We start from the raw sequence: 15,176 nt of genomic DNA on the forward strand, positions 1-15,176 counted from the left end.
AGCAGAAAGACTCTAGTATCTACAGAGATGGACCAAACCAGCTCTGAGGGAGCTCACAGAAACTTCATTCAGTCCAAGCCACCGAGCCCACATAGGCCAAGTGGAATAAAGATGGCTTCAGTGGGTCCCTATTCCAAAGGGACTATATAGGAAAAGCTGTTTGATAAGGACTTAAACAGTGAGGAGAGACACACAGGAACAGAAGTGTATAGGTCCCTTGAAGGAAAGCACTGAAGTGTGTTTCTCTGTCTCCTCAAGTAGGTCTGAACTGACAAGGATATGGAGGCCCTAGCTTAGGAACCGCTCTGGTGCCTTTTAAAAAGCATCCCCTTCACTAAGCTGCCAGGACTGCTTGGAAGATAAAGCTCAAAGACTTTCATTTCAGTTGGTAATTACTTGGCAGAGGGCTAGGTCAAACTGCTGGAACACCACCCTTTGATGCCTCCCCATGATGCTGCACATGGCCAAGAGAGAGGCCACTTCTCTCACAAACAGCCTTCGCAGCAAGTGCAAGACCAGTGAAGGCAGATCATCTCAGGCAAAGCTTTTTACTCTGCCAGTCAGCAGGAAAAATCTAGTTTGGGCACTGATGCTCTTTGCATCAGCAACCCCCAAGGGTTCAGCTATCCAGTCCTCCCTGCGTTGTCTTTCCAATCCATCCTGCTTTGCCTCTGCATATTTGGAAGATGACAAATCACACGTAAAACAGGAGAGAAGTAAAACAGCATAATGAAATTTTATTCTGAAAATATGGCAAGAGTCTAAGGCACTTCAAACATTTCAATACACATGACTAAAGTGAATGTGACAAGGTAATAGCATTCCATAAATATGCACCGAGAACTATGCTCGGTTCCACTCAAGGGGAATATACAGCTGGTACCTCTAATTTTACTCTCCAATAAACATGTATGGAGCTTATAGACTGATGCAGTTAATAAAAATATGGTAACAGGACATGTAATTCTTCATGTAGTTTTTATTTATTAAGGAATATAAAATGTTGAAAATACTGTGCGAGTTAATTTTATAGATACTAGTATCTTTCATATAAAAAGTTATACATTATCCCCAATTAGCAACAACTTATTTAGTGAACTTCAGACCTGACGAGAGGCTCTATCCCCAACATCTACCCACTCACCCACCAGCTCAAGATCCATGGAGCTGACTATATAAGCAACTGCAACTTCTGAATTTCAAAGTAATTAAAAACACCAAAATCACATTGGAATGAAATTTATTAAAACATTACTGTGATAAAGTCTAGGCACAGTAAATATAAATATGTTTTAGAATGATTAAAAACAAGTCACGGGGAGACCCCTGCATGGATAGCTTTAGAAGTCTTAGGCTGCATATAACATAGGAAAGGATAATCTAAAGCAAAGAAAAACAGGATATATGCCAGTGTACAGAAAGACAAGCAGGTGAGCAAAAGAACAGTTCTGGCTAAGGTTCTCAGCTGAGCACTACTTAACTATAGGCTTGCTTCAAGTTTACAGTTTTCTATCTTTAGCACTAGATCTCTGCTTTCACTTTGCTGGTGAGTTCAGGCACAAGACAATTACATTCAGTATCTGTCTCAGTAAAACAGTAACATTTAGCAGCTTAAAGATGGCATAGGGATTTTTACAGATATTCATGCACTACTACTCAAACGTGGCTCTGTGGGTGGGACCAGGAGATGTCTTTCTGCTAAGCCTGGGAGTGCCCTAGAAAAGAGGAAAGAACAATTAATCAAAGAGAAATTATTCCAGCCAGCCAAATGAGAACACAGCGCCCACAAGCACCCTGCTCAATTCCTTGCCTCTAATTGCACAGATTAATTTTTTTTTTTTCATTTGAGGAAGAACAGTGCCAGCTACCACACGACCTACTAACTGCACATGCGTGTTGTTTAGACAGCAAAATGTTTAGCAGCAGTTTATCAGGACAGTGAGTTGAGGCTCTGAAAGCAGGTAGATATTTGCCATAACACTTAGGACAGCTGTAGAAACAGCTGTGTTTTGGTGACCAGGTCAATAATTAGCATTACAGTAATGGAACAGTACCTCTGCACAATAGCCAGTCAGTGAACCTTGTTAGTGTGCTGTCTTCACCCCCAGATAAAAGGGAGGAGGTATCCACCAGCAAGGGTCCAGCCTTCTGCAGACAACCGGTATTTAAAAATGTACACTTCACTTACCAGCATAAAAATTACCCTGTGAATAAACCTGAAAATTGATATGCTGTATGGCTGTACAGCTGCTGAGTGTGGTTGTGTAATTTGTTTATGTTTTACTACTATGTTCAAGAGCAGCAAGTTAAAATGTAAACTGCAGGAGGTTGCGTACTAACCGGTGACTGGGTTTTGGAAAAGTTGACATGCGCATAAAGAAGAACTGCTATGTCCTTATGTCCAGCTTCCAGGGCTATTGAAAGTGCTGTGCTGCCATCCTGAGAGGAAAAAAGAAGAAATAACAGAATTAGTGCTTATGTGCATTAACGGACCTCTTAAAAGCCCCAACAGCCTACTGAGAAGGGAAGTTATGAAGTGGAGGCCCCACTGCTCAGACAGTTGGGTTAATTTAGAGTCTTGTTTAATTTCTTTTATTATAATTAAGTGACAATAGGCCTTGCACTGCTGTTTTATGAGGCAGTCCAATTGTCAGAGGCCTCATAATTTCGCTCAATGAGGAGTCTCGATTATTGCTGAGGAAGAATAAGCACGCCATTATCACTATAACGTTACATGTAGTGCTGTGTAAGACCAGTGATTTCAGAAGATTGGCCTGAGAGAAACGACAATGTCAGTGAGGAGTGGAAGAGAAGATAAGGGAGGGATAAATGCTAATCAAATATCATTATAATTGCTGTACTATCATGATAATTGTTGTGTTATGGCTCCCACTAAGAGCAGTTGCATTCATAATTCCAAATGCTCCTTGATGCAGGTCTTACTGCAAACAAATGGACTTTTCTGGTCAAATACTGTCTCCTCTGTTTTTCAGAAGATACTGCTTTCAGAAACCATAGCTGTTGAGGCTACTAGAAGCAAAGACTACTTTTGCCTAAAGGGTAATATATTGACCTGCTGGTTTCCCTATAGACTGTTTTTGGTCCAGGAAGAAGCAGACAACCTGCGATGTGAACCCCTGAGCTGTCAGAGGGTCACAGCTGTACAAAGCTGCCACATCCCCAACTGTGCCTTCCTTGCTTCCTTCCCCTCCTGAAATTGGTGCATCACGTGGCTACAACCCCCACCACCGGGCAGCTGAGCTGGGTTCTGCAGCAGGTGAAGTCAATGAACAGAAATCATGTCTCTGCCTCTCTGCAACAGCTTCAACAAATAACCACCCACCGGCCATCCAAATCCCAAACCTAGGCTCCATTTCAGTGCTCAGTGGGTGAAAGCAATAGGAAGAACGGAAACATAACCCAAGAACTGATGTTGTTAATGAGAACACAGTACTGGCAAGAAACCAGCTAAGTCAACATTTTCAAGCTTGAGCAGTCTGGAGATCCAATTGTCTGCTGACAGTGTAGGCTGCAATGATCTTTGCGAACAAGAAATATGCAAGTGTCCCATTTGGCACTGTCAAGCCTGTATTTGTTTATTGTTAGGACAACGTAGCTTCATGACCAAAGCCGAACCTGTAAGTCATGGTGTGGATACTGTGTGAACATTCTATGAAGAGAACTGTAGGGCTGGTGTTTGCCATGGACACAGAAATCAACACAGGAAGGTCATTAAATCACCAGATAAGGTCCTAACTGAAAACTGGAAGACTCCTGGGAAAGGGGGAAGGAATGTGAGAAAGGAAGATGTTTTACCATGACCTTGCAAATGGTTTATCTCTTCTGGTGAGACCGCATCTGGAATATTGTGTCCAGTTCTAGGCCCCTCAGTTCAGGAAGGACAGGGAACTGCTGGAGAGAGTCCAGCACAGGGCCATGAAGATGATTAAGGGAGTGAAGCATCTCCCTTATGAGGAAAGGCTGAGGTAGCTGGGGCTCTTTAGCTTGGAGGAGACTGAAGGGTGACCTCATTAATGTTTATAAATATATAAAGGGTGAGTGTCAGGAGGATGGAGCCAGGCTCTTCTCGGTGACAACCAATGATAGGACAAGGGGCAATGGGTGCAAACTGAAACATAGGAGGTTCCACTTAAATATGAGAAGAAACTTCACAGTGAGGGTAACAGAGCACTGGAACAGGCTGCCCAGGGGGGTTGTAGAGTCTCCTTCTCTGCAGACATTCAAAACCCGCCTGGACACCTTCCTGTGTAACCTCAACTGGGTGTTCCTGCTCCGGCAGGGGGATTGGACTGGATGATCTTTCGAGGTCCCTTCCAGTCCCTGACATTCTGTGATTCTGGCCACTGCCACTGGTTTCGACTGGGATAGAGTTAATTTTATTACTAGTAGCTGGTATAGTGATGTGTTTTGGGTTTAGTATTAGAAGAATGTTGATAATACACTAATGTTTTTGTTGTTGCTGAGCAATGTTTATACCAAGTCAGAGACTTTTCAGCCAGAAGGCTGCAGGTGCACAAGAAGCTGGGAGGGGGCACAGCCAGGGCAGCTGACCCAGACTGGCCAAAGGGTTATTCCATACCATGTAATGTCATGCTCAGTCAATAAACATGGGGAGCTGGCCGGGGAGCAGCGATCACTGCTCAGGCATTGGCTGGGTATCAGTCAATGGGTGGTGAGCAATTGCATTGTGTATCTTTTGGTTTTATTTATTTATTTATTAATTTATTATTATTATTATCATCATCATTATTATCATTATTATTCCCTTCCTGTCTTATTAAACTGTCTTTATCTTAACCCATGAGGTTTAACCTTTTCTTCTGATTCTCCCCCATTCTCCTGGGGTGGGGGGAGTAAGCAAATGGCCGTGTGTGTGGTTTTTAGCTGCCCACCGGGTTAAACCTACATCTACAGCTAACCACAAAAATAGTTACTGGGTAGGTCTGCTAGAAAAGCAGAGACACTAGCCAAATAATCACAGCACTTGCTACCATTACGCAGAGGATTCATGCATTTGGTTCTTTGGTGCTGTTAGTCAGAGATTCACGTAAGATTTCAGCAGCTCTCCTCTGCACCAAAAAAAAACTGAATTAGAAAAACATTCCAGAGTGGAGAAACTATCTGATGAAGCACTGTCAGGAAACGCAACTCACGTTGTCCTCAAGGGTGCCATTACACCCAGGCTGAGCCAGCAGAAGTTTGACAATCTCTACATGTCCGTGTTCACTAGCACACATCAGAGCTGTAGAGCCTTCGTCATCCTGGATATTGACGTCTGCACCACAGGCCAGTAAAGCTTTCACCATGTCTATCCGCCCATGACTCACAGCTAGCATCAGTGCGGTCTGACCAGCCTGCATGGAAAGAAGAGGAAAACCTAAATCACCACACAGACAATCAGCGACAAAGCATGCACACTGATTTTTTGGCACTGTGCTTCTTCTAGGGGGAAAAAAAAAAAGATAATAGTTATTTTATACAGCACTCAAGGCTCTGCTTACCATAATTTAAACACCTTTTATGTATAATATACCCTGCATTCACATAGCTATTTAGTAAATTGAAGTAAGATAGCAGATCTATCTCCAGACATCTGGAGTTCCTTGGAAGGAGCTAAACGTTGCAGAATTTGTAAATGACTCCTAAAATTCAGTAATGATTCTTTCATATAATATAAAATACTTATTTTTAGAAGAGATCTAGACCTGAGGCTCAACTGTTCTTACACAGCTGTTTTGTATACGGCAACCAAAAACATAAACACAAACATCACAGATCGCAGAAGGTGAGACTGAATAAGTGCAAAAGCCTGCAATGGAGCAGGGATGGCAGCGTGGAAGGAAAGATAAAAAGCCACAGGAGTAGGAATGGTGTCTCGTGAACCATGACTGACCTGGCTGGCTTTAGCGTTCACGTCCCCACAGCTGAACAGTTCCTCCACTATCCTCATGTCCTTTTCCGCTTCCACAGCTGCAAGCGCAGCAAGCATGATGGGGGTATAGCCGGCCTTGTTCTGATGATTTACGTTACAGACATCTGCAGAGGGATGAGATAATTTCTTTGGAAAGCAGGAACCCAAAAAGCAGCAATTGTGCTAACGAACTGAATAAACTGTTAGTAGAACAGCCTATAAAAAGAAAATGCAGCAATTGCTCTCATAATAGAAGCAATTCAAGGGAAAGTGGGGAAGAAAAACATAAACAGGGGTGCTCTTGAGTCTGAGAAAGAAAAGGATTCTCTGCTACTATGTGTGCAACACAAAGGAGAGCACAAAGCCATTTTATATGCCATCATTCAGGGCCTTCTTTGTGCATTTTTTATCTTTTGTAAAAGCAAGTGGTCTGAAATCTGACATGACCACTGGAGTCATGGGTCTGAACCCCAGGAATACCATACGGAGAGTCTTTAAGCTCCTCTCCTGAGGGGATCCACATTGCAAACCAAAAAAGGCCCAGCAACATGGTCAGTGGAAAAGCTGTTTCTCTTCAGCACAAATATTTTCCTGTAACTGGTGTTATTTTAAAGATCTGCAAGTGTACTTTGACATGTTTTGGAGCTGCAGAAAAATCCTTTCAATTAAAGACTGTTTCCAGCTCTACAGAGGATTTGACTGGGAGCAAAAGTACTCTGGGAACAAATACAATCAAATCTTCTAACTAGTGCCAGCAGCTGACAAGAGTTCTCCTTTTCATTGAAGTCTAACCTCCAGTGTCTCTCTGTCCCTAAAATTCTGCAGAAATCCAGCAGGGTTATTAGTCTACCAGGCAGCAGGGCTTTCAGTGTGCTCATCGTATTGGAAAGCAAGGACTCATACTTACATAAACAGTATCTCTAGGCTTGGGTTTAACTTGCGCAACAGATACCTTAACAAGCAAAAATGCTTCAGGATATCCTTCAGATTTATTACCAAAGGCACTTTTTTTTCTTTAAGTGAAAAGAACATTGCAGAAGCAATACAAGTGCAGATGTAAGAAAATGTACATTTTTTCATGTTCCACAGACATCACCTGTGATACCTTATAACCAGTAGCCCAACCTTACTTCCAGAAGTCACTTCTGGGAAGACACTGAAGCCACAGAACATTACACTCTGCTACATGCATTACTTCATGAGTAGTGAATAATTATTGGAAGTAACGCTCTCCTACCCTGACTAGACTACTTAAGTAGAGGTGTTTTCCGAGATATTTCAGCTCCTTTTCTATAGGGCTAATGACCAGAACTGTTTTCCTGTTTGTCCTCTTGGTAACACTGCATGGTGATACGAAGAGTCTCTTGTCTCATCTGTTCTTCCCACCAAGCACACAGATGTGGAGTTCTTGGACAAAGAATCTGCCTGTGATATAACAATATTGCAAAGCGTACTGTAGTGACCATTTAAACATGATCCAGAGGGAGACAGTAGAAACCTGAAGGAATTTGCCTGTTTGCAAATACTTCCCAAGCACTGGCACGTGCAGCGTGTTCCTGCACACCTGGCACTAGTCCCGGTCGTTGGATTTTACAGCTAAAACCCGCTGTCTTCACAGAAATACACCAGCTGCTGTAAACTACAGCAGTCCAGCCTCCCAGCAGCAGATGAGGGTGCTCACGCTTCCCTGAGGTACCCAGGGCAGCGGAGGGGCAGGTTCCTCCCAGCGCTGCGCTGCAGAGCCAGTCTGCCCCGTTTCACTGTGCTCCTGACATTCCCTGCATTCCCCCGCCGTGACTCACTCTTCCCAACAGGCTGCCTTCAAATGGGACCACAGATTTCAAAGCACCCTCCTGCCCAGGAAGTCTTTGCAGCAGCAAATGCACTGGGTTATCAAAGTTGAGATTTGTACCATTAATATCCTTGTTTATCTGATGTCACCCTTCTGGATTTGTAAATATTGCCACTTGGCTTACACTCCAGCCATGTCATTGGTCTGGTTAAGCTTCACAACCGTGACAAGTTTTATAACCAGTTCAGGGAAACAAACTTCAGCCAGGGAACAAAACTAGCTTAAACAGATTGCATCCTGCTTAGGACCAGCTTCAACATGTGACACCTTCTGCTGACTGCCTTCTGGCTTAGCACGTGCAGGGAGCAGATGCTCTGGAGTCTCCCCTCTGCCATTACCCTCTTTGCATGTGTGTGGGAAGGGGGCTGAGAGAAGAAAGAAACAATAAAAGCAACTAAATGAAGCATCATCACATTGCTCATGGATCAGGGAAATGCTCCTGCATGGCAAAATGCCGTATTTCTCCAGTTTCTCAGGAGGGAAGTACAAAAGTGCCAAGGCAGTGGCCAGAAAAATCTTCTGCATTGCTCTAGTAAGACAAATCTAGACTACTTTGAATGTTTAACGTCAATGTTTATACCTGAATTCATCTTCCTCCACCAGCACCCTACCTTTGGCTGAGCAGCAGCTGTGCTGCCTCCAGAGAAAACTGCTGGGGGCTGGTGCTGCTGAACTCGGACCACAGTCCAACAGTCAGGGATCTACCCAAGTGTCACGAACACTGGTCAACTCTTACTTGAGTGTTTTTGTAACTAACTTCTTCAAGACCCCACACCGTTACCTCCAAAGTTAGCAGCAGAAACAAGGATTCTAGACTACCCAAGTGAGCCACCATGTAACTGCTAACAGTTAAAACAGCTGCTGGAGGAAGCACAGACGTGACCCCTTGCTCATCAAGAATTTGGCCTGTGAGGATTGCAAAAAATCAAAAATAATTTTAAAAAATATGGAAACAAGTCAACCTACTTGCATCCAGAAGCAGCTTTACAATTTCGAAGTTAGAATGTGAGACGCTGTAATGCAGAGCTGTGTTTCCATTTCCATCTGCCATATTGATGATATGTCTGAGGACAGCAGGAGAAATCTCTTCAAAAGCAGTTATGTAGTCTCCAACCATTTCAGGAACAGCTGACTTCTGACTTGAGACACGAAACCACTCGTGCTGGATGGTATTTAAACAAAACCTCTGCCAAAACCAAGACATAAAAATTGACATACGGGCAATCTATTTAAAGGATTTTCCATCCCACAAGTCAGTGATGTAGGAGGTCAAGTCTTTTTTAGTCAAATGTGGGAAGAAAGTATTCAGCTCACAAACAAGATGTACAGGCTGCAGCTTCCCCTCTGACTAAACCCTTCTTTAAAACACCAATTCTTTACCTCCTCTCATTTCACCTGATTTTCAGGAATGGTTCACCTCTGAGGGTGTGGAATTTTAAGACAAGTTACCCCCAGGATTAATGGGTATCAAATACTGCTGAACAGAAAAAAGACTTGAGGTAACTATTTCCATGAAATCCTTAACGAAGTTCATAAATCACTGATGAACCCAAGACTACATGCAGTGGAAATGCACATTTCTTGGGAACTTAACAGCATGCAAACTCAATTAGGCCCAGTCCCAAGGCATGAATTATCAAATGCACGAAGTATGGGAGAACTGGCTGGACAGCCGTTCTGCAGGAGAAGAGCTGGGCAGTACAGAGGATCACAAGCTGAACCTGAGCCAACAACATCACACTGTCATGAAAAAAGCAAATACTGTTTTGGGGTGAATAAACATATTTATAGCTTTCACGGCATGTGATGCAATTCCTTCAGCAACTACAAGATCTCAGTATGTTGGAAGAGGTTGGGACAATTTATACAGATTTCTAGCTGTACTGAAATTTACCCTTTTTGGACAAAACTTCTTTATCAGCAGAGAGAGAACAAGAGCTGATTAGTCTGCAGTTTTCAGATACAAAGCACCACTTATGCTTTGGCAAAGACTTGAAGCACAAGAAAGAAACATGTAAATTCAAATTACACTTCCAAGACAGAGATTATCACCTGGTTATGACATTTTTGACACTTTCAACTCTGACTTGCCCTGAAGCATTTGTTATTTGAATGCCTAAACTACTCCTGAAGGACTAACACGTGATTAAAAACTACTCATCACGACCTTATTATATTAAACCACCTTTCAAAACCCCCACCGGACCACAAATGTTGTAACTAGACACAGACGATATTTGTGTCTGTTATGTTATTAAAGACAATGTTATTGTCTTTAAGAAGCTGCAGATGCTTTGTAGTAGAGGAGGCTGGCACTGGATTGTTGCTTTTACATCACCACACAACTGTAACAAATGCAAAATTCAATTTCGTACCACTGCGCAGTGTTCCTTTGCTTTCAGATTGCCCTCACAAAGTAGCACAGACAATTCTTATATGAAGCATTTGGGCAATTGCAATTCGAAGCAAACACAACCTTATTTCTTGAGACTAAGCATTAACAATTAATCCTCCTTACTCTCTGCTGGTAACCGAGACAGAAACAGTGTCCCTGTGCTTAGGAGGCAAAGCACGTTCAGTTTCAGAACAGACTCCGAGCTTTTGTCATGGGAAGAAAACAGGCTCCTCACCCTGTGCAGTCTGTTAATGAGAGGCCTGAGAGCCAACCACAGCGGTGTAAAGCAACACTTACAAAAATAATATGTGAATGCACGGATGTGTTGAAGCTGCGCTTTCATGTTATTGTTTTTATGTGTGTGGCTCAGGATGACAACACCCCAGCACACAAAACACAAGTACATTCTCTGCACAAAAGTCTCCTGATAGAAGAAGCAGTTTGTGACTCTTCCAGGGAAGATGAAATCCTCTTCTGCCTAGCCACTGTGGTGCTGGTCCCGCAAAATGAGAAGTTATCCCTCCCTGAAGTTTTTCTGTTGCAGCTCAGAGAGAATTTTGCCCTGCATTGCTTACCACATCTTTGTTGGTCAATGCCTTGGGGTCATCAATGTTGTTTCTCAGCAGGTAACAAGCAGAAAGCATCTTTTCACTTAGTTCGTATCTGAGGGAGACAGCAGAATACATGGTGCATTTCAGTTTTTCTCTCGATGTTTCAGCACAGAAACATTTACCTTTCTGAAAGTCATGAGAGAGTGAACATTTTCAGGCAAGTGATGAGCTGCTGCAATGCGGAAGAGGCTCTGGCAGCTCTTTTCTGTGGGGACTCTCTCCCTCCGCGGCACACGGAGCCGCTGGCAGGGCCACGGGCCTCCGAAAGGAGGAAAAATGTGTTTCCCAGATGCAGGGGGGAGGAGCAGTGGGAATGGAGAGCAGGCGAGACCTCACTTCTGTGCTTTAGACTTGGCAACCTTCTAGTGGAAATTCTCACCTACTGCTCTACGACTGCAGAGCATGTATTACATACTTTGTGCTTTGATTACTTGATTAACAAGAGGAAATGCCGATAGTTGTGACGGAAATGGAATTAACCAGTGTGAAAGGGCACAGGCGTTGCCTCCCTGCCGGCTCCCGCTTTATCCTGTTCACCCAAACCAGACTTTCTCAGCCCATCCACTCTGGAAATTTAGTCTTTCTCTAGTTCCCCTTCATATTCTCACTTCTGCACCCTTTCCACCAAAAACTTCAAAGCTCAGGGAACAGCTGAAAAAAATAAGAAGGCCCATACACGTGCCACATGGCATGCCAGGCTGTAGCCAACCATCTCTGCCTGTAAACTGCCAAAGAGCACGCAGGTAATTTTCCAGGAAAATTCTCCTAACAAGTGGAAAAGCTAACACACTCGTGTGTAAGGCAGGCATTTTAGCCCTCCAGGGTTAGAAGCCAGCTGCTGGTGCTCCCAGAGCAATGAAATGCTCCAACATCATATGGACCACGCTTGGTCTCATGAGGCCATGCGCCCTGCCTTCTCCCTTCAAAGACCATTGCCAAGGCAGCCCCAAGTACATGTGGCCATCTAAGGCGTCCTGCTGCCCCTCTTCACCATCACCCCTTGCTAGGGTAAACAAATCAGAGAACCCCTTTGTGAAATTGCCCATCTACTTACGCCACCTGTGAAATAACAGGCTACCCTACAGTACTGTAAAAATAAAGCTCAGGGGACTTCAAAACTCACAGCTCCAAGGCGTACGAATAACTCATAATGATGAATTTCTGCACCTCTTTTATTCAGCAGTTGATAATTACAGCTAAGTTTGATGCTAAGCTAGAACTCCAGTGAAACGTAACGTATTAGTTTTGTCCTAGCTCTCTTACTGTTATTCTTCCACTTACATAATCTTCCAAGCTAGCATACTTGTAAACATCCAGCAAACTCAGTTTCTATAAAATATCCCTTTACTGTCTATGTTTATACTTTCTTTTGATAAAGAATCAGTAAAAACTCACCACACTACTGCTCTCCATGTGCCAAAACAAAATCATGCCTTGCTTGTCAAATGCTACCTTAAATAGCTCATTACCAGCTATTTCAAAAGTAACTTAGACATGAAATGCTGAACAAATGCATGACAGTGGCCTTAAAGCATACCACAGTACCTGCCTCATATGAAGTATGTGACCTCAGGGTTGGATGACCTCCTTGCTGCTGCACCCAACCGTCTTGCTGAGCAGTACCAGCCACGGCTGAGATGCTGTGGAAGGTGCAAATGCAAGATGCGCTCCCAGCAGGCTACTGACCTGGCATGCATGGTTCAAGACTCGCTTGCTCACTTACTGTTTTACAGGCCAAGCTGATAACAAGGCATTGCCTGCTCCCAAATGAAAGAGCCTCTGCCAGGGAGGAGCTGCCTGGGACTCAATATAAATGGACCATTTAAAGTTGCGGAGGTCAGCCGCTGGAAAGGACACTCTCTGACACCTCCTCCCCACTCACATAGGGTCATTTTGCCACGGAACTCCCTCTGGTTACCCGCTGGAGGAAGAGGGATGTGGGCAGCAGTCGAGCAGTGATGCAGCTGGCGCTTTCTCCACCAGCTTGGGCACAGCCCACAGCTCACCCTGTGCAATGAGGCAGTGGTGACCCCCTCAGAGGTGGTGAGGAGAGGGTGAGCAGCTTACCTCTCTCTGATTTCCACCTCCTCGGCCTCACACTCTGGGGGGGGGCTGTCCTTCTCTGCCCCCACGGCGCAGACCTCCGGAGCGCAGGGCACGGGCTGCCCCTCTTCTGTGTGCTGTCCGCCGGCGTACTCGTGCTCCTCGCGCTCCTCTTCCGAATCTGATGAAGAGCTCTCCTCCGAGCTGGAGTCGTCACTGGACGTTGTCTCGTACCTGGGGGAAGAACGGGCAGGGGCGCTTGCTCAGCGCCATCCAGCAGTGGTTGGAACTCGCCTGCGCTGGGGCAAGTCGAAAAATGTCTTGCAAAGGCTTAGTGCTCCTGTCTTCTACTCACAGAACCTTTTCTACTCACTGAACGCAGAGTCACTACCAACCGGCACTGTGATTATTATGTGCACAGTGTGTAACGAAAGAAGAACAACCTTTTTTAAACAGAAGTCTTAACACTCTGTCAGACCTTGCCTTAGCCCCAAAATGAAACTCCTTTGTTCGGAGTGAATTGTGTTGTTGCCTTGCTAGGTAGATACAAGCATGTAAGCTAACAACTCTATCTAAAGCCAACAGCCACAATTTTAACATTTTTTCCTGTGATGATCCAAAACATTTTGGTATTCTATGTGACATATAAATGATCTGGACAATTATAATGCTGATTCTAATGAATTGTCTTAAGTCACCAACCTCAAAAGCTGATGAATTATGTACTAAGCCTATTCTTAAGAGGGATTTATGTGTGACAACATTCCCCCACTATAAGCAATAATACTTTTAGTCAGTATGTATGAAATTAATTAATTGCAATATTTAGGCTCTGTAGCGCACAAGGAATTTGTACTAAAGAAAATATGACCTGAGGAAAGGGCTAGAAAAGCTATACAAAACCACTTCGGTGAAACCATTTAAAAGTTCTTTACAACGTTCTGCAGGGGTAAATCATATTTTAAAAGAACATAGTTTTCTATACTGTTTTCTGTATTTGTCTAGTAAAGTTCCTGTATCTATCAAACATGAAGTCAGAAAATTTAATTCTTAGGCAATACCATCTCTTGCTGTATTGTTCCATAACACAATGCTGCACTTGCCAGCTGCCAAAGACATATTAAAGTTTGCCTTACTAAAATATTGCCTGACAAACATTCTGATGGCTGAGTTTGTTTCATTTTCCCGTGTTAAATTTGGCAGCAATGTAATCTACAGGTACTTGATACTGATGCCACGTATGATTTGAAAGCACAAAAGGGTCACAGGTGATTAAGATGAGTTCAGCTGTTATGTTCTTCCCTCTGACCCTTAAACTCAGCAGATGCACCTCAGCCTGTAGGACTAAAGCTCTGCACCAGCTCCTGGGCTCCTCCTTTCCTTCCCACTGTGAAAGTGCTACAATGACAGGTATTTTGGAGACAGGTCTCTTACCCGCCATTAATGCCGACAAACTGCAGGTTCTTCTTGGTGTTGCTCAAATCCTTTTTCCCGTCCCTTTTCTTCATGATGGATTTGAGTGTGTTTTCATTATTAGTACACACTGTTGACAATGGAGGCAAAGCACATGTATCAGTACAAATCTGCAGGCGGCTTTGACTGCAGCAGCTTTAGACAATTTTTTCAAAACAAACAGCTTTCTGTTTAATTTACCAATTGAAGCTGGGCTTTCTGATCTTTTTCTATTTACAGTCATGGTGTGAAACGCACACTGGAAATACAGAAGAACATTTCCAGAAACAACTTTGGAAATGGAAAACTAGTTTAGCCTAACTTTTCCATCCTCCAACATGCTGCTAATCTTTATGATGCTTTAGAAAACTTTAAGAAAAGACACTTCTTTTTTCTTTGCTATCTGTGAAAGACTCCTAATACTGATATGGGCTACTCTGCTCCATTAAAGAAATCTTAATTCTTCTTGTCAGATGACAGCAGCTAATTGCCAGAAACAGCACATTAGTACAGACAGCTCATTTAACAATAACCTATTCAACAGGGTGGGAAAGGTTCAGTCAAGGCTGGTCTTTCAGATTCTAGTATTCACTGAAAAAACTTTCAAACCCATCTCCAAGCATAAAACATGAAAAACATTCATACAAATGCAAGCCTTTTTAAAAAAAGTTATTTTATTAACCCTTTGTCCCTCAGTACATCATTCTTATGAAGACACTAAATGGCATTTCACTCATGCACTACAACTTGCCATTTAAAAACTAACCACTACCTGGAGACGGAGGGTCTCACACTGCAACTGCCCCCGTGGCTGCATCTTTCCCTGCTTTTGCAATTTTGAGAACCCTGAAAACCCCATTTAACTGTATTTCATATTCAAACTCCATCAGC

General features: G+C 43.5%; 1 protein-coding gene across 3 annotated transcripts in view; it reads right to left on the minus strand.

The window, feature by feature from the left end:
• Positions 1-713: 713 nt before the first annotated feature.
• KANK1 (KN motif and ankyrin repeat domains 1) overlaps positions 714-15,176 on the minus strand; it is a 127,318-nt gene continuing 112,855 nt past the window's right edge. For all 3 annotated transcript variants that reach the window (XM_065655941.1, XM_065655942.1, XM_065655940.1), the window contains 8 exons: positions 14,268-14,376; positions 12,858-13,067; positions 10,755-10,842; positions 8,751-8,970; positions 5,915-6,057; positions 5,175-5,375; positions 2,341-2,439; positions 714-1,715 (listed from right to left, as the gene is read on the minus strand). In XM_065655941.1, the coding sequence (XP_065512013.1) occupies positions 1,653-1,715; positions 2,341-2,439; positions 5,175-5,375; positions 5,915-6,057; positions 8,751-8,970; positions 10,755-10,842; positions 12,858-13,067; positions 14,268-14,376 (1,133 nt within the window). In that variant the 3' untranslated portion in view covers positions 714-1,652. The remainder of the gene's footprint in view (positions 1,716-2,340; positions 2,440-5,174; positions 5,376-5,914; positions 6,058-8,750; positions 8,971-10,754; positions 10,843-12,857; positions 13,068-14,267; positions 14,377-15,176) is intronic.

This window comes from Caloenas nicobarica, chromosome Z, assembly GCF_036013445.1.
Source record: "Caloenas nicobarica isolate bCalNic1 chromosome Z, bCalNic1.hap1, whole genome shotgun sequence".
In the NCBI taxonomy this organism is placed as follows: Eukaryota; Metazoa; Chordata; class Aves; order Columbiformes; family Columbidae; genus Caloenas; species Caloenas nicobarica.